This window comes from Cataglyphis hispanica, chromosome 12, assembly GCF_021464435.1.
Source record: "Cataglyphis hispanica isolate Lineage 1 chromosome 12, ULB_Chis1_1.0, whole genome shotgun sequence".
Classification (NCBI taxonomy): domain Eukaryota; kingdom Metazoa; phylum Arthropoda; class Insecta; order Hymenoptera; family Formicidae; genus Cataglyphis; species Cataglyphis hispanica.
In genome coordinates this window covers 6,973,884-7,001,420 of record NC_065965.1, presented here as the reverse complement: position 1 = coordinate 7,001,420, position 27,537 = coordinate 6,973,884, and the positions used below count along the sequence as shown (strand labels likewise).

General features: G+C 32.7%; 6 protein-coding genes across 19 annotated transcripts; 2 read left to right on the top strand and 4 right to left on the bottom strand.

Moving 5' to 3' along the window:
* Positions 1-495: 495 nt before the first annotated feature.
* On the top strand, positions 496-4,610 carry LOC126853492 (proteasome activator complex subunit 3). Of its 5 annotated transcripts, none has more exons than XM_050599300.1 (5): positions 496-700; positions 2,405-2,452; positions 2,624-2,944; positions 3,243-3,379; positions 3,498-4,610. In XM_050599300.1, exons 1-5 carry the CDS (start codon positions 677-679, stop codon positions 3,718-3,720), a joined length of 753 nt encoding a protein of 250 aa, XP_050455257.1. In that variant the 5' UTR covers positions 496-676; the 3' UTR covers positions 3,721-4,610. The 5 variants fall into 5 exon arrangements, with proteins under 5 accessions (XP_050455257.1, XP_050455259.1, XP_050455258.1 ...); XM_050599302.1 differs by having other exon boundaries at positions 497-700; positions 2,417-2,452; XM_050599301.1 differs by having other exon boundaries at positions 500-700; positions 2,405-2,449.
* A 423-nt stretch (positions 4,611-5,033) lies between these two features.
* Positions 5,034-8,731, bottom strand: LOC126853468 (caspase-2-like). Of its 4 annotated transcripts, none has more exons than XM_050599258.1 (7): positions 8,394-8,535; positions 7,729-7,842; positions 7,175-7,332; positions 6,203-6,491; positions 5,749-6,020; positions 5,265-5,544; positions 5,034-5,181 (listed from the first exon to the last, which is right to left on the bottom strand). In XM_050599258.1, exons 3-7 carry the CDS (start codon positions 7,321-7,323, stop codon positions 5,065-5,067), a joined length of 1,107 nt encoding a protein of 368 aa, XP_050455215.1. In that variant the 5' UTR covers positions 7,324-7,332; positions 7,729-7,842; positions 8,394-8,535; the 3' UTR covers positions 5,034-5,064. The 4 variants fall into 4 exon arrangements, with proteins under 4 accessions (XP_050455215.1, XP_050455214.1, XP_050455216.1 ...); XM_050599257.1 differs by having other exon boundaries at positions 8,308-8,534; XM_050599259.1 differs by having other exon boundaries at positions 7,729-7,771; positions 8,394-8,525.
* A 509-nt stretch (positions 8,732-9,240) lies between these two features.
* On the bottom strand, positions 9,241-11,144 carry LOC126853486 (borealin). 2 transcript variants are annotated; one of them, XM_050599291.1, is made up of 2 exons: positions 10,119-11,144; positions 9,241-9,999 (listed from the first exon to the last, which is right to left on the bottom strand). In XM_050599291.1, exon 1 carries the CDS (start codon positions 11,006-11,008, stop codon positions 10,121-10,123), a length of 888 nt encoding a protein of 295 aa, XP_050455248.1. In that variant the 5' UTR covers positions 11,009-11,144; the 3' UTR covers positions 9,241-9,999; positions 10,119-10,120. The 2 variants fall into 2 exon arrangements, with proteins under 2 accessions (XP_050455248.1, XP_050455249.1); XM_050599292.1 differs by having other exon boundaries at positions 9,241-9,930.
* Positions 11,109-12,236, top strand: LOC126853497 (leucine-rich repeat-containing protein 51-like). The gene is made up of 3 exons (XM_050599311.1): positions 11,109-11,163; positions 11,261-11,594; positions 11,753-12,236. The coding sequence occupies exons 2-3, from the start codon at positions 11,477-11,479 to the stop codon at positions 12,232-12,234; spliced, it is 600 nt and encodes a 199-aa protein (XP_050455268.1). The 5' UTR covers positions 11,109-11,163; positions 11,261-11,476; the 3' UTR covers positions 12,235-12,236.
* Positions 12,230-15,618, bottom strand: LOC126853467 (cyclin-L1). Of its 6 annotated transcripts, XR_007687974.1 has the most exons (6): positions 15,180-15,618; positions 14,204-14,388; positions 13,505-14,089; positions 12,995-13,304; positions 12,839-12,879; positions 12,230-12,757 (listed from the first exon to the last, which is right to left on the bottom strand). XR_007687974.1 is itself a non-coding variant. In XM_050599255.1 (5 exons), the coding sequence occupies exons 3-5, from the start codon at positions 14,380-14,382 to the stop codon at positions 13,049-13,051; spliced, it is 1,020 nt and encodes a 339-aa protein (XP_050455212.1). In that variant the 5' UTR covers positions 14,383-14,388; positions 14,462-14,581; positions 15,180-15,328; the 3' UTR covers positions 12,230-13,048. The 6 variants fall into 6 exon arrangements, 2 of the variants coding, with proteins under 2 accessions (XP_050455212.1, XP_050455211.1); XR_007687972.1 differs by having other exon boundaries at positions 12,839-13,304; XR_007687973.1 differs by having other exon boundaries at positions 12,230-12,879.
* An 849-nt stretch (positions 15,619-16,467) lies between these two features.
* On the bottom strand, positions 16,468-23,438 carry LOC126853430 (mucin-5AC-like). Its single transcript, XM_050599158.1, has 5 exons — positions 23,300-23,438; positions 23,122-23,212; positions 22,690-22,793; positions 22,016-22,407; positions 16,468-21,844 (listed from the first exon to the last, which is right to left on the bottom strand). The coding sequence occupies exons 1-5, from the start codon at positions 23,412-23,414 to the stop codon at positions 18,275-18,277; spliced, it is 4,272 nt and encodes a 1,423-aa protein (XP_050455115.1). The 5' UTR covers positions 23,415-23,438; the 3' UTR covers positions 16,468-18,274.
* Positions 23,439-27,537: the final 4,099 nt, after the last annotated feature.

Genomic DNA, 27,537 nt, shown 5'->3' with positions numbered 1-27,537 from the left:
GCTAATAAAACGAGCAAATCTATGAACAAAAATTATTGTATTTCCTAAATATAGCATAAATGTATATATAATTAGAGAAAAAACAAGAACGAGAATAAAAATGATGTCACAGAGATTCCAATATCATGAGTGGCTGCGAATTTTATCCGACATTAGACAAAAATATACATATATAACTTTTTTTTTATTTTTACTCTCACTCTCAAATATGCGAGAGTTATGAACCTTATAATATTAAAGCTTAATTTATATAGCATTTAATTGCAGAATTATTATTTTATCAGGATTGCTGAATCATTTTTTTTCAGTCGATATATTCCCCATAGCGTGATTCACGTTTGAAAAATCGATCATGGGTCCGCGATCATGCGCATGTATCCGCAACTCGATACCAGATGCCTGTCTGTCAATCACATTTATCTTTTACCTCCCTCTCCTTTCGAGAAACGTAAATATCCAATCCGTATGATTTTAAATGCAAAAGGCGTCGAAGGTAAAAAGAGAGGCCAACAAGTTTCGCCAAATGCCGTCGAGATCCTCGCTTGACAACAGCAGTTGTACACGATGGTAGCCGCGAACTTCCTGTTTGAGTTGCACGTTTTTCAACAAAGAGACACATACACACAGTAGCTACGGGGGTTTACAGCGGAAGCTTTTTTCTTACGGAACTTATATAATGGAGGATGCTACAGTGGAAAAGGTAAAACATCTCCTCGGTCCGGTTTTCGCATATCCTTCTGTTGTTCAGGATGGCGAGAAACTGAGAGCTGCTTCGAGACACGATAACCGGTTAGGTTAACCGTCCGCTGTTTGCGCGAGCGGTCATGTTTGTGTTGCTGCGTCTCCTCATCTATCGAGACGTTTCGATTTCATCGACCTCGACGATGTCCCGCGATTCGTTTCTTTTCTCCATCGCTTAGATTTACGAGCCGCAAAAATATCGAATGAGAAAAAAAAAAACTCTGATGGAAACGTTTAACCTCTTTCAGGAACATGTTCCGCATAGCATTTCTTTTACTCGCGCAAAGTAAAGTCTGTCTAACCCGATAATTTCTCGTCTCGATGACAGATTGACAGTCATTTGACAGATAACACGGATATAAAAATAATTTGTAATGATGAAGGCTGCTTTTCACGAATTTATATGTGTTGAATAAATCCTCTTTTTCAAACATCACGCAATAAAGGTTGATATTAATATTATTTTTGTTTTAATTATAGTCCATTAATAATTTTTTCTTAAAGTTTTGCATGGATTGTCACAACAGATAAATATTTGTCGCAATTATTCTTTGAATGTAGCATCAGTATGACACGACAATAATTTGTTAAAATTGTGACAGATTGCAACTTGTAAAAATAATGGTAAAACCGATGACTTGACTTTCTACTTTATAGCAATTATTGATAATAGCAATTTACCTATAATTTTTCGGAAAATGAAAAGATGAAACGACTGTAAATTATATGATTGATTGTTGTAATAATTTTGTTATAATAAGAAATTTTAGAGATGAGTTTACATAGAAAGAGCTAAATTTTTTCGATATCGAAAACAAATTATATTTACCTTTTTTTCCAATAATACAATACATACAAATTATCACTATTTGTTAAATTTTCTCCCATGATGTAATAATCTAAACAATTGAGTGTAATCTGTTATAACCTGTTAAAATTATACTCTGTCATAAAAGTACAAGTTAAACTTTACAGAATTCTAAATTCTTGCTTAAAAGTTTCTAAAGTTGCTTAAAGTAACTTTTGTGCACATCATTTTATTATCTCTCATCAATTTTTTTTTGTATAAATGTTTTCTACATTTGCTAGTAATTCAAGTAATGAGTCAAGTAATGCGTTATTGGATGGTTGTACTGAAAATGAGGTATTATAGCTATGGCTATATGAATATGATTTTCATATTGTGATACTATCAGTAATGTTTTATGGAGATACTAATATATTTTTATATTATTTATTTGCTTTTCTTATTGATGTATTTTTATATTACTTATTTGTGTTTATTAATATTTTTAAGTCATTATCAAAGATAATACTATATCCTGAACATGCTATATACATTTATAATTCCTTCAATTTGTCAAATCTTTGTATCATTTCTTTAAATTCTACAAGTATTTAATTTTTAAAGAAATAAAACTAATCATTACTATAGTATTATACATAAATTTTACAACTATTGACATAAAAAACAAACATTTTTTATTCTATTTCAATAACATACCAAATTATCAAGTTTTTAGAGCCACAAAATATCGAGAGAATATTTGAGAAATATTATATTGATGTATACATTACTCTATATACATATATACATTACTTTGACTTTAAATCATTTTTGACTTATGTACAATAATCTTATCAAAGTGATGTATCTTTTGAGTTTATCTTACAGGTTCAAGAATACAAGGATTCTCTTAAGACTAAGGTAATTTGTACTCTCTCTTTCTCTTTTAAATGTTTAAATAATTTTTTAATATTTTTTACACACACACACAAATATATATATATGTTCAATAAACATTACTTGATGTATTTATCATAATTATATAGTGATAAATTATTGATATATACTTATTGTCCATATGTATGCGTTATTTAGGCGGAGGAATTGTTGATAAAAGGATTTCCTGAGAAAATAGTTAAATTAAATGAATTGCTGGAGACACCTGGATTCTGTAACCGGAAGTTGTCAGATGTACATCAAGAATTAAACGTTCCAATTCCAGACCCTATAATTCTTAATCATTCCGAAGATGCCCCTGCTACAAAAAAGCTTAAGTTGGACAATAATGCAGAAGAAACCAGTGGAACCAAAGTTATGGTACTACCAAACGGTCCAGTACCGTGCAACAAAAAATTATGTGATCTGATTTACATAGTTAAACCATACATTAGACAACTTTTGGAGGATTCTAATTTAGTAAGTGTTAAATGCACAAATGCTAAAATCTTTATTATCTTTTTTAAATATTTTAATATAATAAAACTACGCATGGTTTTTATTTTTTTTATGATTAATCTTTGTAAAACAATCTTATCTGAATAAATTTTAAATAAAAATTAGGATAATTTTGAAAAATATGTCTGTTGTAATCTATTACAAAAATATTTTATTTTATTACTATAATCTATTAAACACTTTTCACTTATTGTAATGTTAAATGTATTTTTTCAAATTATGATTGACATTGCCTTAATTTACTGACTTAATTTTCTAGCTAAAAATGTGGATTTCTTTCCTGATTCCAAAAATTGAGGATGGGAATAACTTTGGTGTATCAATACAAGAAGATACATTATCTGAGATTCAATCAGTTGAGAGCGAAGCAGCCGCGTTCTTCGATCAAATTTCTAGGTAAAAGTAATTAGTACATTTATATATTATATGTGATGCATTCGATATTAGATTACTTCTAGTTACTTTACTTACATAACAAGAGAAAAGAATTATATTTTATCTCTTATTTCTGCAGGTATTTCATCTCTAGAGGAAAGATCGTTAGCAAAGTCGCGAAATATCCACACATTATCGATTATAGAAGAGCGATTCAAGAATTAGATGAAAAGGAATATGTGAGTTTATGGCTCGTCATGTGTGAGGTTCGCAATCGCTATTGTTCGTTGCACGATCTTGTGATCAAAAACCTTGAAAAGATCAAACGGCCACGTTCCTCTAATGCACAGTCTCTGTACTAGGCATGTTGGTAAATGCGCTGTACCTATGTGCAGAATAATTCAATATGAACGTAAAAAAATCCGCAAAATATAATAATATAAAATAAAACTCATCTTCATCGACATAATTCAACTGCCTTGATATTAGTCCATCATTCGTTTTATTGATTATGACACTATATAAATAAAATCGATAGCTATACTTTTCTGAAATTGTATTGTATAAAATATACTTAACTTATTCATATATTTTTAAGTTTATATATAACTGACTCTTTCTTTCATTATTGATACATTAAAAAAATATCTCGGATTTTAGAGTTAAATTAAGATCAAATTTTTCCAATGATTTTTTTCAATAGAAATCTTTCAAATCATATTTTATTGTTCTTAAATTTCATCGATAATTTGAAATTTTATATTGAGCATAATACCTCTGCATAATTTTTATTATAAAGTTATATGGTATAGCAAACTTGCATGTAATTTTGCCAATTATATAATCAAGGTGCTTACAAAAGCCGTAAACAAGTGGTAAGATAAAATTTAGCATAGAAGTGAATCATTTTTTGTAATTTATATTTATAAGAAGATTGAAATGCATAGATCACGAGCTATTTTAAATATGATATTTAAATATTCTTTTTTTTTCTGCAAATGTTAATGCATTATTGTGCGATAAATCCTAAATATAAGATAAACACACAAGATTACAGCATACAGAATATAGCATATAGCAGTTGATGCTCGAAATAAATTTCTTTAAAGTTGTGAGATATACACCTTTTTTCTGCATTTTGTATGAGCAAAAAATGTTTTATGTAGAAACAAAAAGAGTATGTGTTGATAGAAGACATATACTGAACATATATTACATTAAAATTGAAATAAATACAATACTCACAATTAAAGAGCATTGATTAAATATTTAATTATTATATTTGACATAGAGCTTATACACAAAGAAATAGATGAAGAATTAATAATAAATAAAAAAAAATGGAAGGAAAAGGATGAATACAATAAAAAGAATTATGAATAGTAGCAAATAGAATAAATATAAAATAAAACAACAATGAGTAAATAAGGAGAGAAAAATACATGTTCATATTATATTTCTTAATAAAATAATCTTACATATAATATATGTAAAAAAATTAAAAAATGATTAAAAGATACGACTCATTTTTCCCATAAAAAGTGCATGTAAAACTTTGTATACTAAAATTTGTAATTATTTACAATATAAAAATGTTCTATAATAGCACCGAAATTATAAATTATAAATACAAATTAAAATACTTGCAATCAACAAGTATGAAAATATTGCATAATTTAAATATTGCTTGCTCTTTTTATTCATTGTCACGATTCAAAAAGGCCAGGATTGAGATAACAATGTTTATTAAATCCCAATAACTGTATAGATGGTGTTTGACACTCGTCGTTTCCTGTTCTGACCATTTTCAATTCTGCATCAACCTATAAATTGCATTAATCGCAGATTTTTATAAGAGAAAGAGAATCACTATTAATTTATATTTTATTAGTATCACAATATTTACCATAGTAAATAAATCTTGAATGTGAGTTGTGCAAGCATAATTCATGAATGTACTACAAAGATAATGTATGAACCAGCTACCAGTTATACGATCTCGGTACGATACATGACCAGGTAAGGTAGATTGAACTATGATCATATCTGAATAATTTCTTGTTGTTAATCGAGACATATTAGATATGTGATTATGTTCAAAATTGTTCGCGTTTGGATTGACATCCATGGGAATGGTATCCATGGCAGTCCTACAGTGAGCTATGGCTTTCTGTTTTCTTTTTCCTCTAAAAAACATAGAATAAATACAGAATATATAATAACTAAATACAGAAGAAAAAATATTGTACTTTTTTTAAGTTTTGGTTTGCAAATACAAACAAAATTTACACAAAATTGCATGAAAGATACAATTCTTAAAAATATGTACGGAGATATAGGCAAATGTGTAAAACTATAAGAAAAATTATAGTTACAATTATATTAGATACCTGCAAAGTTGGAAAATAAATATCTTTGGCTTTTCTGCAAGTTGTGGACAAGCTTCTGCAGTGAAATAATCGCAAATGTCGGTGCACATAACTTTTTCATAATTTGTTTGGCTGCTTGCACTAGAATAATCTGTTCCTTGAATTTCTGTGTTATTTTCCTTGTCTTCTGCATTTTTGTCTTCAGTACCGTGGCTTGTAAATATTACAAAACACGAATCGACTTTTTTCAAATCATCACTTCTTGAGAATTTTATTACTACCTCTTTTATTGCCTAATAAAAAAAAAAAAAAAAAAAAAAAAAAACAATATGTTAATGTAATTATATATATCATATTAATTGCATCATATAATTCTTAATTCATACTAATATCGAGTATAATATACTTAATATAAAAATTATTTCCAAACATACATTGTATTAAAAATTTTCTCTGTTTTCAAGCTTATATATACCTTTCCAGTTAAATTTTCATGTACAACTACTTTAAAGCCCATTTCTTCAAATAATGTTTGCAAATTATTTGTGTCGTGTTGTGCCGAAAGTCTTGGTTCATCTTCTGATGAATAATAATATATATTTGCAATTATCAAAACCAACCCACGAGGTTTACTACGCATGGGATAGCGTTCAATGATATCATAATCACGATCTAAAAATCGTGTTGCTTTACGAAGCTTTATTGTTAAAGGCTTGTCAGACCAGATGAAAGGTCTATCAAATGAATTGTTTTCTTGATCAGAACTGAAATAAAATATTGTAAATATAATGAAAGGATTTACAAAAGGAAAATTCAAAAATAATTTTCAAAAATTTAACCATTAAATTATACACAAACTCAACATTTTTGTGTAAGCATTAAATATTGATCACACAAATCTTCTTTCAAATTCTCCAAATTCTTTTATCTATGTAATTATTAATTATTTAATAATATATTTTAAACAAAACATTTAGTACTATTATCTCTTCTCTTAAATGTACTAGCTATAGTAATTAGTGAGATATTATCTCACAACTAAATTGTTTTGAATTATATATATATATATATATATATATATAAATATATATAAAGCAAATATTTAAATATATAATTAAAAGTAAAATAGGCATTCATTTAAAAAAATTATGTATTTTTTTGTGCATTTAAAATCATTAGAATGTCCATGTTTACAATGACTATAACTAATGCTATACTTACATTACTTACAGTATCAATAATATCAAAATTAAATTCAGCTAAATAATTTAGATTAATATCCAAAACTGAAAAAAATTAAAAGAAAATGCTAAATCTCTCTAATGTATATAGTTAAACAATTTTTTATTTCTTTTTAATATATATTATAAAATATTTAACATTAAAGAAAAATTATTAATGAATAATAAAATATATAAAATAATAAATATAAAATAATAAAATATACCTTGCATTATTTGCGCTAGTTTTTCCTTCTAATATATCTGCTATATTTCCATGCTCAGACTGTCTTAGACTAAGAATTAAATTTTTAAATGCATGTGGTCCTCGTGTTTTTATCGTTAAATAAATATCTTTGACTATATCTGGTGCCATAGGATTTTTCTGCAATCAGAGATATTACATAATGATATATAATGTGATACAATATATATAATATATAATTTTTATAATTTTATTATTTATCAATTAGTTCATATTTATTTTTTAATCATTTACACTTTGCAAATTTTCTCGTGATATTGATAATTTATTCCACACATCGCGCAAATTCAATATAATTTATATGTAGATATATGTATATGTGTTTATATTTATTAGAAATATTTGTATCTATATCAAAACTGACTAAAAAAATATTGATAACTTAAAAAAGAATAATTAAATATAATATATACAACAAAATAATATCATAAACTATAAATAATACGTACTAAAACTCCCAAATCTCTCCCAAATCTTTGGTTTTCATAAAGGATAAATAATACTATATCACAATACCTTAGAATTGTTTTCCTTTCCATCTCTCTTTCTTCTCTATCATCTTTTTTTAAAAGAGAGTGTAAATGAAAAATATATGACAAATATAATTCATTTTCCTAGAATTCTGCTTATCTTATAGAGACAAAAGAAGAATAATTGTTTAATTTAATTTACTCACTTTTGATTTTAACAAAAATACACTCATTTTTTTATGTCTTTTTTGTAAAAACAAAGATTTGCAAAGTAAAAATTATTCGACATTATTAAAAAATGCAATAAAAAATAGTAATGGCTTTAATATTATGTTTCAAATAAACGTTTTTTAAATAAAGTTATAGTTTAGTGTACAAAATTAATAATATTTAAAAAATTTAAGATTTTCTATATTTTTCAATTTATTTTATTATAAAGATATATGTACTATTTTTATACAAATCTTAAGAAAATTAAAAAAGAGAAAAATATCGAAAAAATGTTCAGCATTCAATAGTATTGATAAGTTATTGTTTTTTTTTCTAACAATGAGCTTGCTTGTTTAAAAACATGCCAAAAAATCAGCAGCCAATAGCTAATAAAAAAAAAAATGTATACAATTACTCTGAAAAGAAATTGATAACGATTGTGCGCTTTCTATACGTCAGACGATATAACAAACTACAATAAAATAAACTAAATAAACTCACCTTCCATCGAGGCATGTTTGTGTCATCTCTGTTGTAGACTTTGTTTTGCAGCAACTTTGGCAAGAGTTTTTTCATATCAATTTTGGATACAACTTTGTCGCAGCAATAATTTATTCGTTCGCGATCTCTTCGGTCCATGTCGAACGTGAGAAAGGCAGTGAAATATAACAATTATCAAATATTTGTGTGAAAGGAGCTATTGGAGCTTGTTAAAGCCTGAGCGTTACTGAATACAGTCACGGACAACCTGACGAACAATGGCAGACATTCGAAATCTTTCTAGATTCTTCTGGATCCTTCTAAATCTCTTTTCTGCCACCACTTGATCGTTCTGAGTTCTGATATCATATAGAGATAAGAAGAATGGATCAAGCACCTGCTCAGCTAATTGATCCTATGTCATTGACTAGGTACTATTAAAGACGACTTTTAGAAAAAAAAAGTTTGCTACATACTACTGTAGGTAAGATATATAGATCTTTGTATTATCGGTAATAAAATTACGATTTCTTAAAATAAAATACTCGTGTTTGTTATTTTTGAAATAGTTACATAGAAAATATATACATTTTTTTGATAATAAAACAATAATTGGATAAGTTGAAATATTTAGAGGAGAATTCTCGTGCATTTCTGCAGCCTTATCAGTTGATAATGTCAGTGCTGTTCAATTACCTACTCCTGAGACTCTATTGTGGGTATCGAAAATTTTGATAGCTGGCCATCTGTATAGCAACCTTGTCAGTGGATATACATATGTTAAACTTTAAACAATATAGAATTTTAGTAAAGTCACAACCGATATATTAGACATTTCTAGTATCATAAATGTTTAAAATGCAAGTAGTCTGTAAAGAATCTTTTTATTAAATATTTCGAATAAATCTTTTTACAATTTCAATAAAAAAAATTGTGAGGTGTTCTAACATGAAATCTATAGTTGTCAAAGATACTCTCAGTATTAAATAACTTTTTGAAAATATACTTATTAAACATATCAGAACAAAAAAACAGTGAGAGAGAGAGAGACAGGGGGGAGCGATTCATTACTTTTATATACTTTTTTTTTTATACAAATGAATACAAAAAAGTATGGATATATTTTTCACAAAGTACTTATATTACACTATGTAATAACTTATTTTCTTATATTTATAGCTACTTTAATATGATAATTTTCTCAATGTGACTTTTTAATTTTCATTTGCTGCATTGTTTCAAGATCCAATGGAGGAATATGCACAATCTTTCTTGATGCAACAAAGAACATCACATTGATATTATACAAAAATACATTAATACAATTTTTTGTGACAGCAGAGTCTAATTGTAAATTGTGATCCACATGCTGAAGGATTTCTTCTTAAGATATTTCAGTACATTCAACAGGTTTAATTTATTAAGCTTGATCTTTGATGTAACCATGTCATATATTGTTCGAGAGCTGCAGCATGATTAGTATCTTAATATTTCAAATTTGAATAAATCTTTTCTACATTAAAAAGAATTATTTCTTCCCAGTTAGGAAATGTAACACCTATAGAAGATATTAATATTAAATAATAATTTTTTGAAATGCTCTTGATATAAAAGATGTTATAGATATCTAGACAAGAAAAAGAGAAAATTTTATATATTGTTTTTTTTATACAACTAAATAAGAAAGAGTATAAAACTATTTTATCATATAATTGATATCTATTAAATAATAACTTATTTACTGACATTTATAATTTCAATGAGATAACTTTCTCAATGTGGTTTTTAAGAGTCTCCAATTGTTGCATCGTTTCAGGATCCAATGGAGGAATATGCGACATACGCAATCCCTCTTGAGGCAATAAGGACATTACATTGCCATCACCCAAAGGTACATTAATATTAGCAGTTTTTTCTTCAACAACAGCAGAAACCAGTAGTGGACTGCCCTGCATGCTAAGGACCATTTCTCCTTGACGTGGACGTCTCAAAACATTCATTGGTGTATTAGGCTTGATTTTTGGCGTAACCACATCATACATGTTGTTTGAGGGCTTTAACATTGCTGGTGTCTTAAAGTTATCTATCTTATTGCCTTTGGATTTAGTTGTCGTCATCTTCTGAGTGATCTCACTGAGTTGAGCCCTGCTCGCTCTGCTAGAACTACGTGTCCTCCTCTTTGTTGTCTGTACTTCTAGCTTCGGAGCTTCCATTTTAGTAGCCCGAGATGTGCTATCCACACTGGTACCTCTTTCAGTCCCGTATCCATCATCGGTGGCGGTGGTGGTACGTTTGGCAGTTCTATATCCTGTCCTTAGTTTAGATTTAGATACTACGGATGGTTGCATACAATCTTTGATGGACGAGCTCACCTCGTCATGATTCTCTTGCCGATTATCACTGTGATTATTGTGACCGAGTATCTCACCCAATGTCATCTGACTTATCGCTGTTGGTAAACGGGAACTTATAACGTCCATGAATGCTTCGAAGCTCTTGATGTCCGCTTGTGCATCACGCTCCAATTTGGCGATACGTAACTGCACGTGCCTATCGAAGGTCTGTGCCATAATATCGTAGTCTTTTGAATCGCTTGCCGCTTTACTTTTATTTCGTGCATACTTCGTTCGCGGCATTTTCGAAAACGTGGTAACCAAATCTTTCAAATTTCCTCACTCCTATGCAGCGGATATAAGTTTACGGGTACGAGTGATTTAAAATCGGTCACGTGACAAGGAAGGGACGTAGACGTTCTATTGAAAACATGGAATACGGGATACATAGATTGCTCGTAAGTTCCGTAAGACTATTGAAAATTAAAGATTAAATATTGAGATTTGACCAATTATGGCAAAAAAATTTTTAATCTTTTTATTCTGATTAATCAGCTTTCAATCTTTAATCTCTTCAATTCGTAAATTGATACCGACTTTAAAAAAGAACAACACCGATTGGCTATCGACTAGGGAATTTCTAGAATTCATATGTTCAACTGTCATATTATTATGCGATTTATGGCAAACTTGCGATAGACCGCGAGATATGAACTTCGAATGTTTTCCAAGATCTAACAAGGTTACCGATCACAAGCTCAATTATCCGCAATGAACGCTAATTATTCCTCGGAAAATCACAGTTCGGATTATAAACGAAATGAACAGCAAGAGACGTTGATTGCCCCACCGTTGGATTTATCGTTTAGGAAGGCCACCACGATGGATGGTATCTACTTTTTTTTAATCAATACATAATTATTCGTTTACGTCGCGTTGAAGGCGTATTGACAAAACTTTTGTTACAAATTAATTACAGATATTGTACAGTAATAATTATTATTTACATGGTTATTTATGAAAAAATTTATTCTTATATGCTTATAGAATTGATGGAGAAACGCGCGCAAATAATACGCACGGGAAAAGCACCAACGAGAACATTAAAGGATCGTTATGTAACCAGTACATTGTGGCTAAGTAATAATCTATTGAGCTCCATAGAAGGTCTTCAACGTCTCGCGGAAAGAGTTCTCGATAATCCAATATATCTCAGCTGGTTAGATCTATCTTTTAACGAGATAAGCGAAATTGGGGCAGATATTGAGAAATTCATAAACTTAAAGATACTCTATTTGCATGGCAACAAAATTTCAAATATCGCAGATACTCTGAGACTGAGAAAACTACAAAATCTCAGATCATTGACATTACATGGTAATCCAATCGAGGATATTCCCTGCTACAGGGGTTACATCGTACATCTTCTTCCACAGCTACTTGTTCTAGACTTTTCGCCAGTGATTGCTGCTGAGAAAAAAAAGGCATTACCTATAGGATTTTTTAAGATGATACAACCTGGAGTGTGAATATAAAATTTTAATTTTTTTTTTCATATTGTTGCATACATTTTATATACACATCTTTCCATTTTCATATCTTAATATTATATCATGTACCAATTGAGGTTGAGGTATGTCTCAGCTGTGTAAAATTTATTTGCATAACAAATTAATATTCTTTTAAGAATAATGTATATTCAGTTGTTAAAATCTAATCTTACAGTTGTAAATAATAATACCCAATTAGGAATTCATATGAACAAAAAAAAAAAAAAAAAAAAAATTGTATAATTTAGAAGTGAAATCATAAAGATTGCATTGCATGCGCAAGTATTGTTTGTGACATTTTCACTTTCTTTAAATCTTTTTTTATGGCTCTGTTAGTCAATATAAAAATTTACAAATGTAATTACAACTGTATAATGTTATATTAATATTTCTTTGTCCTCATAACAAAGCATAGAAAAGTGCTTCACAAATTTTGTATTTTAAAGAAGTCACGTTCGTCGAGGTCTTCCACTCATAATAATTTTAAGCATAAATTATGTACCTGTAAACGATGAAAATACTAGTTGGCAATGAATAATATATATTATTGTTACAATCTGTTTCACAATGAAATAATGTTTACCAATGTTGTTAAACACACATAATGAAATTCTTCAAGATAATCTAGAAATTGAATATATCCATTTGTCAATTTCGAATTAAACTAAAAAAATTTTGATAGGCCTATATAAAATTTCACTATATATTACAAATTGATTATAATTGTTTAATGTCTTACTCGTGAGATACGTATTTCGCGAAATGCAAAATTTCCATTTATTCATTGGAACGTTCAGTGCCGTCTGTGTTTACTGCGATGTTTGCTCGATTTCTCCAAGTCTCTATCTCGAGATCGACTTCGCGATCTATAACTTCGAGATCTTCGTGACGATTTATGGCTGCCTGATCGTCTTCGCTGCGTCTTTTTAGGTTTGCCAGATCTACCATGACTATGACTTCGGGATCTACTTCTGCTATGTAGTCTTTTTCGCTTGGAATGCTTTGTCCCTTCGCCTCGCGATGGAGAAGTACTTGGAGATTTCGAACGTCTGGAAAACAATCATTGACAAACATATCATTGAGATATATATATTTTGAAGCAATCTAGCGATTTTTTTTCCTATTTCTGAAACGCGATATTATTTTAAAAATGCAAGTACCGTTATTAAAAACAAATTAGAAACATTTATCTTCATGCGTGCTGTATCCTCAATTAAAAATAATTTTTTTTTTTTTTTGTATTGTATACCTGGGTGATTTCGTTCTTTCGGGAACGGCGTGAGTACCACTGCGACTGATAAATCCACCCCAGGCGTTGTGATGTTTCGGCAGCGGTGGACTCGGTGTGTGGCCATCGATATCTCCACCGCGCGCCTTGGTCCTAGCTTCTTCGTACTGACGTCGCAGCTCTTCGACACGTTTTTCCAGTTGTTCGGGCCTCACGCGCGGTCGCGAATAAAGGCGGAGAATGCGCCGACATACGTCCCTGATCGATGATTCATTGACTTTGAACAGCGAAAACCAAGTGGGTGATGTAGGCAGCGGCAATTGTAGTTGGCGAGCGGCGAGATAAACGCACGCGCATGCCACTGTCTCCGGCTGATAGCGCAAGAAAACGTCAGACCGCAAGGAATCGTTCATATAGTTCCAGCTCTGTTGCATCAGCGATCGATTCTTTTCATACCCCAATACTTGTAAATACATGACTATAATCTTGTGAGGGTGCTTTACATGAACGCAAAAACCCAGTTCCTTCAACACTCTTCTCTCTGATTTGATTACCTGATTCTTCAGAGCTACATAATTCTGATCGAGAATTACAGGTTGTATCGCTCTAAAACAAATTGTAAAGATAGATTAATTTAATTACTGTTTTTTTTTTTTATTTATTACGCATTTTATAATCTTAATTATTTATATAGTAAGACAAAAACAAACTCTTTCTTACTTTTGGCTGGAAACTTGTTTTATGTGGTTAAAAACATTAATGACATCTCTGATGCGCCTAGGTGCTTCCTCAATTTTGCTAGCTAAGCATATACAACCCATTGCAGTTGTCTCCATATTGTGCCTAACTAAAGATTTGCTATAATAAAATCGTTGGAATATTACTTGCCCCGTAGCCATTGCAACCTACACATATAAAAAGAAAAGGATGGTTAGATTGCATCATTTTGCAATTTCTGACACATTAACAATGTTTAACCCTTTAAGGACGCGAGTAGAGATATTCCCGTCGCCACACACTTCTATTTTGCTGTGCGACACACGTCGACAATCCAGCGCACACGTCGCCACTCATTTGTTTACATTAGCCTCAGAGAGTCTGGAAAGTACATACATTTTGAGCTATTTTTTGTCAGTTTTGCATTAAATGAACAATATACAATTGTAAGGTCTGTCCGCAAAGGGTTAAAGTAATAATATCTTTATGTATATTAAAAAAATTCAAAGCCAAGTAATACAAACATCAAAAGCAATGTATTCTAAAGTTTTTCTCTCTAACTTTGTGCCAATTTTTAAATATTATATTAAAAAAAAAAACAACATTGCATATGTGTAATATAGATTACAAAATTTCAAAGAATTTAAATATTTTTTTCAATACTGTTTAAATATTTTTTTCAATACTGTTTGCATATTGCTCTACTATAATTGAATTCTACTTAAAATTCTATTTTAAACTGCATTAAAACATATATGAATACATCTTAATCTAAAGGAAATGAGTAATACAATGAAATGATACATACAATATTTAGAATCAAATAGTTTTTATATGTATAGAATTTATACTATTAATAACGGATAATGTAGAGACAAGATTAGATTAAAAAAATACGTTATCGACTAAAAATGAATGTGTAAGTTATGCCAATTGAAATGAAGGTTAGGGTTCCGAATTTTGCATATCGTAAACCTACCTGCGGTAATTTCAACAGGATACCGGCCGTTTGTATGAGTTCGCATCCCAGTATTCGCAAATCCGTCTCGGTTTCCGCATCGAGACCGTCCAGGTACGACGGAGTCGAGTTGAGCTTCTCTTCGGGCAGAAGGCAATTCTGCAACGTCAAAACGATCTTGCCGTAAGGCTTCGCGTTCGGCGCGCTCGCATTCTTCGTTGGTGCCGTGGAATTCTCCTTCGCGTTCATCTCGATTAATTTGACGACGACGGGAACAACGCGGGCGAAAAAGAAACCTTACATAAATCGTGCAAAATTTATATCAAGACACGACATAACCTAAGTGGCATCCGACACGAACAGCACAGAAATACACAGACCGAAAACTCGTGGAATATGGCGAAAGGAGTGAAGGATTATACGGGAGAGGCTAAGATCGAAAAAAAACGATAGAAATATCTCGAAGCGTTTGATTGACCAATCAGGATGAAAAGAGTAAAGATTTCTTTATTCCGATTGGTTAACGCAAGGCTTCGAAGTATTTCTAGTGTCTTCCCGACCGCATAAGTGCGATTGGACACAACCACTCATATCGATCGGTGACCAGCACTATTGACCAATCAGAGAGCTCTGTGTTCAACTGGCTAGGATAATAACCAGTGGAAAAAAGATGGCGATGCTCAACCTAAATTATATTTTATGGTCGCACGCGGCAACGCGTTCTGCGCGGTAAAAACGTATTGGGATAAATTTGTATAGCTAAATAATACACTTGCACAAATGAATGTGTTCAATATAAAAGATAAAAGATGCCAATTCATCGTACGTTAAGCGCATGGTGAGTTCATTTTTCTGTAAATATGCATTAAATAAAATTTTTAATATAATTTTTTCGTTTTATCCATATTTCTTTAACTACGATAAAGTGTGGGAATAAATAATTTTTGAAAAATTGTGTTTCCACAACAGTGACATTCCAATATTTTAATAGAAAAGTGTGCGAAGTCTTTATAATAGTTAGAGGAAATCTGATAAACGCTTTTTTTATTCTTATCAACTTTTTCACAGTCCCTCACATTCTATTTCAATGACATATATATGCAGAATAAAAATATATATATAGTATCACTTTCATTTTGCAATGTGTGTCCAAATGGCAAATGTAACATAAATATAGCAGTAAGATATGTAGGAAAAAGTTTAAGAATGAGAAAGTTGAGACTGTAAATAAATAATTTACAATGCATTACACATTTACATATTATTTATAAAGAGATACGAAGAGAAAATATATATTATCTAAGTAAAGTACCTTAAAAAGAAATTTATTGTAAAGATATAACACAATATAATTATACAAATTATATATAATGTATTATACAATCATATGTCCGCAAAGATTGAATTTTTCTCCTGCTCTGCTTTTTACATTTGCCATATGTGATCACATTTGCATGAAAAAGCGAATGAAAAACAAAGCGTACCACAAACACTTTCGATGCCATTGGAATGAGAACGCCATAGGAACTAACGAAAATATTTATAATAAGAAATATCTTATCAAAAGATATTGTTTAATTTAGATGACTTTATAGTACGGACATTTGACTGTCAAATATATTCTCTTATCGTACTACACATCCTTAATATGTAAAACACAAGAAACGCACTCGGTTAACTACCGATTTATCAAATAACAATAATTTCGAGAAAAAGACATTATGTTCCGCTCATTATTATGTATATAATAATCATAAATATGTACAAGTCTCAAATAAAATACAATTAATATAATACAAACGCATTGTGAGCAGTAGCATAACGTAACAATAATTACACAACATATAGACATTATGCAACTAATATATAAAAAAACATAACACAAAAGATATAATAAGAGAATAGTACTGGATTGAAGTTTTTTTTTTCATTTTCCAAGAATATGTTGTGCATATGATATCTTTAATTTACAGTATCGGATCTGTACATGTGGAACTGTATTCGCATCATCTACTTAATAACTTTCATATCTGAGTTTTATGTAATCAACAAGTTATGTTAGATAATGAAATATAGTATGCACATTCAATAAAAGATTGAATAAAATATAAATAATATTTTATTATTCTAATAATTCAATCTTGCAAGCTTTCTCATTTTCTGTCATTTGATTATGCATTAGCAAATTTTAGAAAAATGGTATAAAAATGATATTAAATCTGTATTAAAGAATCAATGCGAAATATATGATATGCAAATACAATTTACATAACTTGTTTTGGACCACTTTTAGGTTCTTGTTACTTTTTTTTTTTGTTATAATTGTCAATGCAGCTATAACATGTTATTTATCAATTAAATATATAAAGACGCGATTTTATTACATGATGATTTTAATAGCAAATGTTGAAAGCAATGACTGTAAACTATCCAAGATATAGCTTATTTGTGAAATAAGCTGTCATTGCCAATCTATATCATTGATTGAAAGTTACATTCTGCAAATAAGATTCTCAGAGAAAGACAACGAATTCTTTCTTCTGGAATGTTTCAAGTTTGAATTTGACAAGATCAATAATGTAATCTATAGATCATACTCTAGAGCATATGAAAGATTCTTTTTAAGAAACTTGGAAAAATAAAATTCTCGATTTACTGCTCTTTATACTATACTGCATATTCTGTGTACTCTACAATATATGTAACGTTCTTTTTAGAGATTCTCCTCTCTCACTTCGCGTGAATTGTAATAACTGTGTGCATCCCTGTAAAAAATGATTCCACGCATCTTCCATTCATGTGGCAGTGTCTCAGAATTTATCCGTTTGTCTGCTTGCGTGTAATTTCTCTCGTTATCATTAAGTTTCGTATGCGCGTTATTGCGTTCAATAATCGGATATACAATGAATTCAGCGAAACTTCCGGTCTATAACAATTATCAAGATGAAAGAAACTAAAACTGTCTTTTCTCACCAGATGAGCTATAAAATTCTATAAAATTGTCACATCGATGACGAAATGGCGTGGAAAACCATGTAGGCGTGTAGTTTCCCGCAATACCGTAAAATTGTCGCGATTATCATGCCTTCATCTTCCTTGAATTAATAGAAGTATTATTACCGATTTTCATTACTCTCGGTTTTCCGATCTATTTTCTCCGCCTTGGATTCGTCGGCGCTCTCTTCGCTCTTTATCGTGGCATTCAGACTTTTTAAGAAGTTTCCCAGATGCTCGGCGGCGATGGGATTGTTCGCCCATTCGTTTGAGGGAAAAACCGCCAGTAACGTTTTCTGCACGGAGGTCAATTGTTTCGCGATCTCACTCACTTCCGGTTTGGTGACGAATTTGTTTTTATCGTCGGAAACGGTAGAATCATCAACGGTTGGATTCGCATCCGAGGTTTTCGTCCCATCCATCGATATTTCTTGATCCATCGTTTTACCTGAATTCGTACCCGAACTGCACTCCACCGTGATCGAACTGGAGTCCGGACTGTCCGGCGATTTGTTGCACGTCGCTTCGGAAACGATGCTCTTCGTAGGACTCGATGACATCCCGTTATTACCTTCGTTTGAACTGTTGATATTATTGTCACCGTGATTAGTATTACCTTCATTTTTCGCACCATCACTGCCGGGAGGTGGCGATGGCGAAGCCGTCGACGATACGATATTAGGACTCGCTACTTCGCGATTCGGTTGCTGTTGTTGTTGTTGTTGTATCGAATTGTCAGGATTGATCGTTTCTTTTCTAGGCTCGGTTTTCGTATCTCCAGTAGTCTCATTCGTGACTTGGCTTGTGTTCTTTACGTCTTCGTTCCGCGACAAAAACTTGTTATTTGTACTTTCGACATTCGAGGAAAATCTTTTTTGGACGTTCAGACGATGTGTTTCGTCCACCGAGATGTGACTTTCGTTATTACGAAAAGTCGAAGGTTTGCTTGAGGAATCACTCAGATTCGTCCGATTGACATTAACATTCGCAGATTTGTCGACAGACTGTTGTTGTTTATTGATAGGAACCGCCAAGGGTGCTACGGAAGATCTTGCAGGTTTAATCGGCGCGCACTGAGCGGCTAAATGACTCTTTCCTGGCATGCCACTGATATTAGGATTAGCTGGGTTGTCACCGCTTCCAGATGACGCAGAGGTCGCGCCGCCTTCCGCAATAGGACAGGGTGGTAGTTTTAACCGCGTTGTGTCCATATGAAACTGCTGAAGATTCTGCGCCTGATTCAGAGCATAAAAGCTTGATAGAGTCGGAAAGACGGATGAAAAGTCCGAATTCGATCGATTGATGGAACCGAGACACGGCGCGTAAACGGGAGTACGCGATGGCGATGGCGGTAGCGGAAAATCGTTGACACGGTGAGCGGCGGGTGTTAGAGAACCCGGAGGTGCTCGATAATACAGATGATTACCCAGTGTCACTAGTTGGCCTTGATCGGAGACGCTACCCGGTTGCATATTGTCCTTACCTTTATTGGTCTTATTTTGCTTAAGCTTAGTCACCGGCTGAGGAATTCTTAGAGGATGTAAATCCATATTCTTTTTACCTCCGCTCAAATCCAGAATATCCCTGGATAATTCGTGTTCCTTCTTCCGTTTTCCAACAAACGTTGTTGTTCGTTGTGGGTTCGTTGCTGTCTCGCTACGATCCGTCGTCATCGGCGTCTGTTTCGTCGTCGCTACTGTTACCGCCGCTGATTTGGCCTTCGTTGGGGTGGCTGGCATTCTCATCTGTCCGGTTTTCAGAGCCTTCAACACGCGTGGATCGATCGATCGATCGTTCAATGTGATACTAGGATTCACTTTGCCCAACGCGACCTTCCCGCGACTGTTATCGTTGGAATCTTTGGACTCAACTAATTGCCCAGAAACTCCCGAAGACTTGGGTGACGTCAGCGTTATGCTCAAACTCGCTGGAATATTCAATCCGTAGCCATCCACTAGAAAATCTCTGGTGTCGTTTGACAGCACTGGACTGGTCGATACTTTTGCATTGGACACGCGACTCGAACTGCCACTGTAATCTCCCGTTATATTGGTTGTTCTGCTCGTAGGTATCACATGTTCCGCGGAAGAAGTACGCGATAACTTAGAAGCAGAATTATATGGAGAAACGTTTTGTCTCTTGTTAGATTCCTGTTTCTGCGCGATCTGCGGTGACTTTCGGCGCTTTAAATCGGCGATCGGTACACCCGGCGGACATTTTCTCTTTACTGCTCCAGCTGGAACGATCGGCGGATCGTTAGAGAAGGTGTACACATCCATCTTAGCGGCATGATTGCTCGTGTTATTTGAACCGATTCCCGAATTAAATGCACGTCCGTTTGCATCGTTGATCTTGTTCGCATGTGAATTAGCAGTCATTCCGAGGAGATTCCGTTTCGCGACCGCGTTTGTCGCAATGGTATTACCATTCACATTCGAGCCGGCGTTCTCAGTGTTGCTCTTTTTCTTGATTTCGTCAGTATCTTTCTTCGAGGATTCTTCCACCTTTGTGTTATTTTTTTGAAGAGATTTAAAGGCGTTCATCGCGGCACCAATGTCTCGAATGGTAGGTAACTTGTTATCGTTTGGCACCGATGGTTCACGAGCGGTCAACTGGAAGCCCTGCAGGAATTGCTTTTTGTCCTGCTGCTCCGCCGGTTTCTTTAGCGCTGTTTTCGGCACGGTACCGCTAGCGTTAATGGGAGAAGGCTTCTCGGAAGTCGGAGATCGATCTACTGAGAAGGTCACTTTGCGCCGTTGCTTTTCCAATTTATCAGGCAAAATCGTCGTAGTAAATTTATCTTTATCTTGTTGTTGCTGTATTCGCTGAATCAACGTGCCCGATGGCATGTCTTTCTCTATTTGGCCGCAACGTAACAGAACATCGCTAATGACTTTTGGTTTTTTCGCATTATTATTTTGAGGCGGCGAACATTGCTTCAGTGTTATCTTGACGCCGTTGGAATTCACGACACTAAATTCAGGACTCGTTGGGCTCTTGATGTTCGTCACGGTAGAAGGAGTGGACGGATTCTTCAGCACTTCATATTTTCCATCTGGATTCTTCATTATCTTAATCGGACTCTTTATTTGCTTGTTCGAATCATTGCTTGTTCGAATCATCGTCGTTGTTGTTGTCATCGTCGTCGCCGTCATTGCCGTCGCCGTCGTCGCTGTCGTCGTCGTCGTCGCTGTCGTCGCCGTCGTCGCCATCGCCGTCGTCGTCGTCGTCGTCGTCGTCGTCGTCGTCGTCGACGTCGTCGATGTCGTCATCGTTGTCATTGTTGTCATCGATGAAGACATGTTTGTCGCTACCGTGGTCAATATCGTCGTCGTCGCACTCGTCGGTGTTAAAATCGACGACGTTGCTGATATCGTTACCGTTGTCGTTTTGCTTGCTTCGTCTTTCTCGTCTATCACTGTTGATTTGCAATTCACAGGCGTATTTATCTTGTTTGCAATCAAATTTTTCGTTAAAGACGTTGTCCTATCGCTATCGCTCGCCGATTTAACTTCCGATTTAGAGGTTTCCGGAATCTGATTAACGGAATTACTGTTTATATCACTGTTATTCCGAACGTCATTTGGTGGCAAACCTCGGGCTCCCAATCCCGGAGTCGACGGTCTTTGGTGAAGTGGTGCTTCGAGTCTCTGTTCATGCGCCACTAGATAGAAAAATCTCATCGGTGCAATCTGCAAGAAAGGCAATTTGCAAATGAGGTCTTATATATCTATATAAAAATAAAAATCTTCTTATATATATGTATAAGCAAGATCATCACGCACATACAAATTATTACGACCTTACATGTCGTTTAATAATTCACAAAGAGAGATAGACAAATGAAATAAAATAATTCGTACTCTTTTCCATGCGTAAATATAAGCAACGTCCATGAGGGTCCAGTTTTCGGGAAGAGTCGCACGTCGATGACAAATCTCGATGGTGTATCTGGTTACGTCAACACTATATTTCATTGATATGAACTTTTTGAGATGCGCGATAGTTACGAGAGCCGGACACTGTAGATATCTCCTGCTGTTGCTGGTATTGCCGTTGTGATTACTGTTATTGATATTGCCACCGCTGTTGACGCTATTCGAATTAGTCGTGTCCGTGTCATTGGTGCTCAATATATCCAGCGGATCTGCTTCTGGCGGCAGGTATTCCAAGCTTAAGCTCACCACATCCTCAGGATTGAATATTAATCGTCCGCTCACATCTTCACCTCGTTGTTCCGGCGTTGTTAGATTCGCTAATTGTTTGGAAATTTTAAATATAATATTCAAAATATATATTGTTTATATTAAGGCTATTGGTCTAAAAGTCTAAACCATATTGAACTATGTCAAAAACAAAAAATTTTATAAATTTTTTTCATATAAAAATAAATTAGCATGTGTGTGTGTTACCATGAAAAAAGATTAATTTTTTATTTCTAACATTATAATTCAATATAGTTGCGATAAGAGATCAGAAATCTTAAATGCTCATGCAAAGATTCGAGAAACTATAAGATTTTAGAACGATTAATTACCGTGCTCAGGATGCTTTTTATAAAACTCCCTTCTCTTTAACATTTCTCTATGGTATAACCCAGGCACTAGCTTATACACGATCTCCTGTAATGTCTTATCGGCTCTGCAAAAAGATCGCAATTATAAATAATAAAAAAAAAAATAATTTTCCAAAGTTAAAATAAAAATGTATATTCTTTTTTATCATATAGAATGCATTGCGGGTATCCACTCGCTTTGACAACTTTGAAATCAATATTTCGTTATTTGAAATATTAAAAACTCTATTTTTTGATATTACATATTTACAATTATTTTACTCATGTTACCAAATGTCTCTTAACAAAGATTAAAATTTTATTTTTCCAAATAATAGTTTATTATTACTGCAAAAGTGGAAGTAAACGATGTAAATTCGAACAATACAAAACAATTAAAATATGATTACATACTTGATATTTGGCTTCGCTTTGTTGAGCACATGTTTGCACGATGGGCACTGCGCTGAAGTGCTGAGATGTTTTAAAATGCAACTTCTGCAAACTGAATGGCAAAAATGTGACATATTAGTTTATCGTGCATGTCAACAAGCAATAAAATCTAAATTATGTAAATTTCGATTTTACTTACAGGAATGCAAACACTCCACCACGGTTGTGGCATCTATGAGGTAGCCTCGGCACAGTAGACAGATCAAATGTTGATTAATATCACGTAAGAGCATCCTTTTGCCGATACCAGCCATTTCTTCGTCGGGAATTACAAAACGCTAAGTCTATAAAGAGAAACGTAGTCATTTTTAATTTGTCAATTCTAGACCTTAAGATTTCGATCGATTATTATTTTCCGTCTGCGTGTTAAATATCCCATGAGAAGAGCATCGTAAGAAATCTCACGGTACTTTTTAATTTTCAAAAATTTTCCGCAATAATGCAGTTACAATATGTATGTAGTTTGGATGAATTAAATATAATAAAATATGCATATAATATGTAGAATATCTGTTGAAAGTATCACGAAAATTATATATTTATAAAAGAAATTATTCTGCATTTCGCTACTTTGGTAACAACTCATATTTTACTGATACAGAAATTCCGAGCGATATGTCATTATGTGTACGTTTAGTTGAATTTTTTCGAGGGTTTCTCAGGTAGCTCCGCGATTCCCCTATACACCCGTTGTCATCCCCTCCAACCGGGCTCAAAAATCCGTCTGTAGGTAGGAAGGTATACGGGTACATTTCCCGTCTCTGTTTAGAATCGTCGTTTCCGTTTTTCCGCTCGCCCGACAGTGCGGTTAAACCGCCAAACGTCCCTTGCAACGTGGTGTATATTTGCGTGTGTGTACGCTCGTCGAATATACCTGGCGGTATTGATCGAATATCGCGGTATTTTACGGTCCGACGAGATAAGTCGACTCACCTAGTTATTTATGTTACGCGAAGAATTTTACAGAATTTTTACAGAAAATTTCTGTTTTTTTTTTTGCGGGAGGAGGGGGATTTGAAAATTGCGTTCACTGTTAAACTTGACAAGCAACATGCTGTGCATCCGTAAACATAACACGTGTTGTCGGTAGGAACATAGTTTCCGCCATTTATACATCGTGACGCGTCTTTTTGTCATAGCACGCTGCCTAGGATAAATTCTATTTTTTTTTCTATTTCCAATTAAAAAAGAAATTTTGTGCGAGGTTCGAAAAGATGCTTTTCTCTTTCGAGAGAGAAAGAGAATTGGTGTAAAAAGAAATGTCATACAGAGTGGGAACAAAAGAACATAATGCTTCTAACATTAATAGATGAATATTTTATCCAAAAGTATAATATAAAAATGAAAATTTAAAATATAATATAAATTTTTCATCTCTTTCATCTCTCTTACGTAATTATCTATTTTTGAAGCATAATATATTCCTGATTATTTCAACAAAATGATACTTTTTTAATTTTATTTAATGCAAATAATCTGAGATAATGTAGAAATTGATGAAAGAATTTTAAATTTTAATTCATAGAATTTTTATTCGGGATATCCGTTGATAAAACAACAATTAGGCAAGTAAAAAATTGTTTAAATATTTAATATACAATTCTTGTGATAGGATTTTTATTTACTAATACATTCTTTCTTCTTATAAATCAGATTAAATATTTTCTGTCGGTTATTTAACTCTGTTGCCGCGCAACACGTGTCGCAAGCGTAACAATAGATGCATAGCCCATATATTCGTACTACCTACAATATTTTTGCATCTAGACTAAGCAATGCAAATTTTTCAAAAATATTTAATAACTGTTGAGTAGAGATTAAATCTCATATGTCAAATTATAACATTGTTTAATTTTAAAGACTTTTGATTTCGATATTAAATATCTTTGTCCAATTGTACGCAATGTAATGTAATTGAGCTCTCATATATCAAGAATCTAAGATTCGGAAAAGAATAAAAGTTTCACTTAATAAATAATCTCCCGCTAATGTTAGGCAATTTTCACATTTACAAGTAGATTCAATATTTCTATTACATATATATTTATATCTTTTTGATCTCTCTGACGTAACAACCTGAAACAATCCTTTATATAAAAATCTGTAATTTCTCTATAATATTTATTTTTTTTTATCTATCAGCTATTTCTCTACAATTTACTTTTAATATCTTCATTTAAGATTTTCGCGAAAATATTCGTGGAGCTATCCGACAAATATAAATAATTTTGCCAATTGTCTTTTATGCCATATTCCATTTTATCGATTTCAATTAAAATTGCTACAGAAAAATATATTTTTTTTCCCCTTATCCAACTAGAAATAAATCACAGATAATAGATTATCTATGATTGACATCTACGTGCACACATACACAGTTTATAAAATAAAGGCGTGTGAATAATACCGAGAAACAGAATAGAATTCGCTCGACCATTAACTTTATACGTTTTTTCTCATCGTTATTTACTCGAATAATTTAATCTACGATACGTGTGTCTTAGGTATCGCGTTTTGCGATGTCTAGCACACTAAGTCTATTTATACCGGATTTGCTTCGAGAGGCGAAGAAGCGAAATTCTCAGCACGACGTACGGCAAACGACGTTGCGGATCTCTCTGAAAACTAAAGATTTATCCCGCAAAAATAATATCTCAGATATATTAATCACATAAATGACAATAAAAACAAATGTATTTTTTGGTATTTTACGTACTTTCCACGATATTTGTTAAAATGTATAAAATAACTGTAATATTAGAGATTTTTAGGCGTTAACTTTTTAAGGAAGCACTTTTCGACCTATATTTGTAGAAAACTTTTTCTTCAGAATTAAATTTTCTATAAAAATATCAAAGTCAGAACGTTTGGGCCCACCTTGTATACATTGTCGAAGCAGGGAAGCAAAGTTTGAGGATCGAAGAGACCTAACCTAACCTAACCTGATCGAGACCGTCGTCAACATAATTGAGATTATACCGACACGTGTTTCAGAAATTAACACGTGGTACGAGTGGTCGTTCTCACGCACGTTGCTGCGGTCCTGTCAGTGTGTCGCGTAAAAAGTTCCACAAAATTGAATGCTCAAGATGGCTTTTGTAGTGGAAGTCCTTTTGGAATATTGAATAATACGTGCGTCCGTCGCAACTTCCTCTTTATTTCCTATGAGATTTCTCATACACGTATCGGAATCTCGTGTCACGCAAGACGTAAATTAGAATTTATTTAAATGTTCCTTTCTCAATTTCTTTACGAAAAATTACGTTATATATTATTTTTTATGAAGGAATTATCCGCCTGATATTTTTCGCGCATACTTTTTCTTGAATGTAATTATTAAGTATCTTAGATTAACATGAATTATTAATAACTAAGAAATATATTTGTCTCAATGTCTCAAAACATCGATTTTTTTTTATGTTATAAGTAATATGTTGTGACAATTTGAATTTCGAATGAGAAAAGGGAGTAAGGAAAGATAACATTTCATTCATACTTGCAAGTAGATTTTATCACATCAAATATTCCTAAATGGCAATATTATATTTCCGATTAATTTATGACGAAAGAAAAAAGTAAGAATAATGAAAGAGCCGTGTTTAAGTTAATTAGTATGTATTATTTCGATAATAACTATTCGTTGTATTAAACGGCGAACGTAAGTAATCCTAAATTTCAATTCTTATAATGAAAAAAAAAAGGACGATCGCGGACTGCTCACGAAATATCGTCACGATATTAGACGACTTGCGAAAAGCAAAGGCGACCCTGCCAGACTGCCGTTCGCAGTCACTTAGCGACCAGACGAGAGACACAGAGACCGCGAAAGGCGGACATCGGGGGAGCAACTTGGCTTTTCCGTTATTAAGGGCGGGAAGGAAAGGACGATTGGCTTTTTATAAGAATCCCATGCAATACGCGATCGCATAAACGAGAGATCGGAAGCCGAATACATTTTAAGAATCGATCAAGCGCCGTTCTCGTAATAAAAGAAGAAGAAATCGTAGCGCTAAAGAGAAACACATCATATATATAATAGATAGTTATAATAGATAATGACGATATCGTAATTTAGTAATTGTAATTAGGTAAGATTCTTGTCGTAATACAGTGAGAATTTTGATGAAGATGTTTCCAACTCTGCAGTAGCAATGTATAGTTTTTTTTTTCTCTGTGACTATATTAAGCTAAAAAATTGATATTTTTAATATTTGTCATATCAAAGAGCAAGAGTGAAAAAAGTACTTTTTTTTTTGTTTAAATACATTTAAGACTTTAAGATATGCAAGCCCGGCTCAGATGAAAATCATTATGCAGAATGTTGCGACAAAGAATTCAACTTTTGACATTTTCTACGGTTTTCTTTTTCACTTTCCA

Excerpts from the sequence above, each read along its gene's own strand:
- LOC126853492 (XM_050599305.1), top strand. The coding sequence starts at position 1,811 with ATGTTTTCTACATTTGCTAGTAATTCAAGTAATGAGTCAAGTAATGCG. Across the intron at positions 2,450-2,623 it reads AGGATTCTCTTAAGACTAAG|GCGGAGGAATTGTTGATAAA; the intron begins GTAATTTGTACT and ends TGCGTTATTTAG. Across the intron at positions 3,380-3,497 it reads TTCTTCGATCAAATTTCTAG|GTATTTCATCTCTAGAGGAA; the intron begins GTAAAAGTAATT and ends TTATTTCTGCAG.
- LOC126853468 (XM_050599256.1), bottom strand. The coding sequence starts at position 8,531 with ATGGACCGAAGAGATCGCGAACGAATAAATTATTGCTGCGACAAAGTT. Across the intron at positions 7,333-8,393 it reads CAAACATGCCTCGATGGAAG|AAAAATCCTATGGCACCAGA; the intron begins GTGAGTTTATTT and ends CTCTGATTGCAG. Across the intron at positions 5,182-5,264 it reads TTCAAGATTTATTTACTATG|GTTGATGCAGAATTGAAAAT; the intron begins GTAAATATTGTG and ends TGCAATTTATAG.
- LOC126853486 (XM_050599291.1), bottom strand. The coding sequence starts at position 11,008 with ATGCCGCGAACGAAGTATGCACGAAATAAAAGTAAAGCGGCAAGCGAT.
- LOC126853497 (XM_050599311.1), top strand. The coding sequence starts at position 11,477 with ATGAACGCTAATTATTCCTCGGAAAATCACAGTTCGGATTATAAACGA. Across the intron at positions 11,595-11,752 it reads GAAGGCCACCACGATGGATG|AATTGATGGAGAAACGCGCG; the intron begins GTATCTACTTTT and ends ATATGCTTATAG.
- LOC126853467 (XM_050599254.1), bottom strand. The coding sequence starts at position 15,407 with ATGAACGCGAAGGAGAATTCCACGGCACCAACGAAGAATGCGAGCGCG. Across the intron at positions 14,090-14,203 it reads AAACAAGTTTCCAGCCAAAA|AGCGATACAACCTGTAATTC; the intron begins GTAAGAAAGAGT and ends AATTTGTTTTAG. Across the intron at positions 13,305-13,504 it reads GAAAGAACGAAATCACCCAG|ACGTTCGAAATCTCCAAGTA; the intron begins GTATACAATACA and ends ATTGTTTTCCAG.
- LOC126853430 (XM_050599158.1), bottom strand. The coding sequence starts at position 23,414 with ATGGCTGGTATCGGCAAAAGGATGCTCTTACGTGATATTAATCAACAT. Across the intron at positions 23,213-23,299 it reads GGTGGAGTGTTTGCATTCCT|TTTGCAGAAGTTGCATTTTA; the intron begins GTAAGTAAAATC and ends TTTGCCATTCAG. Across the intron at positions 21,845-22,015 it reads ATATTTACGCATGGAAAAGA|ATTGCACCGATGAGATTTTT; the intron begins GTACGAATTATT and ends CCTTTCTTGCAG.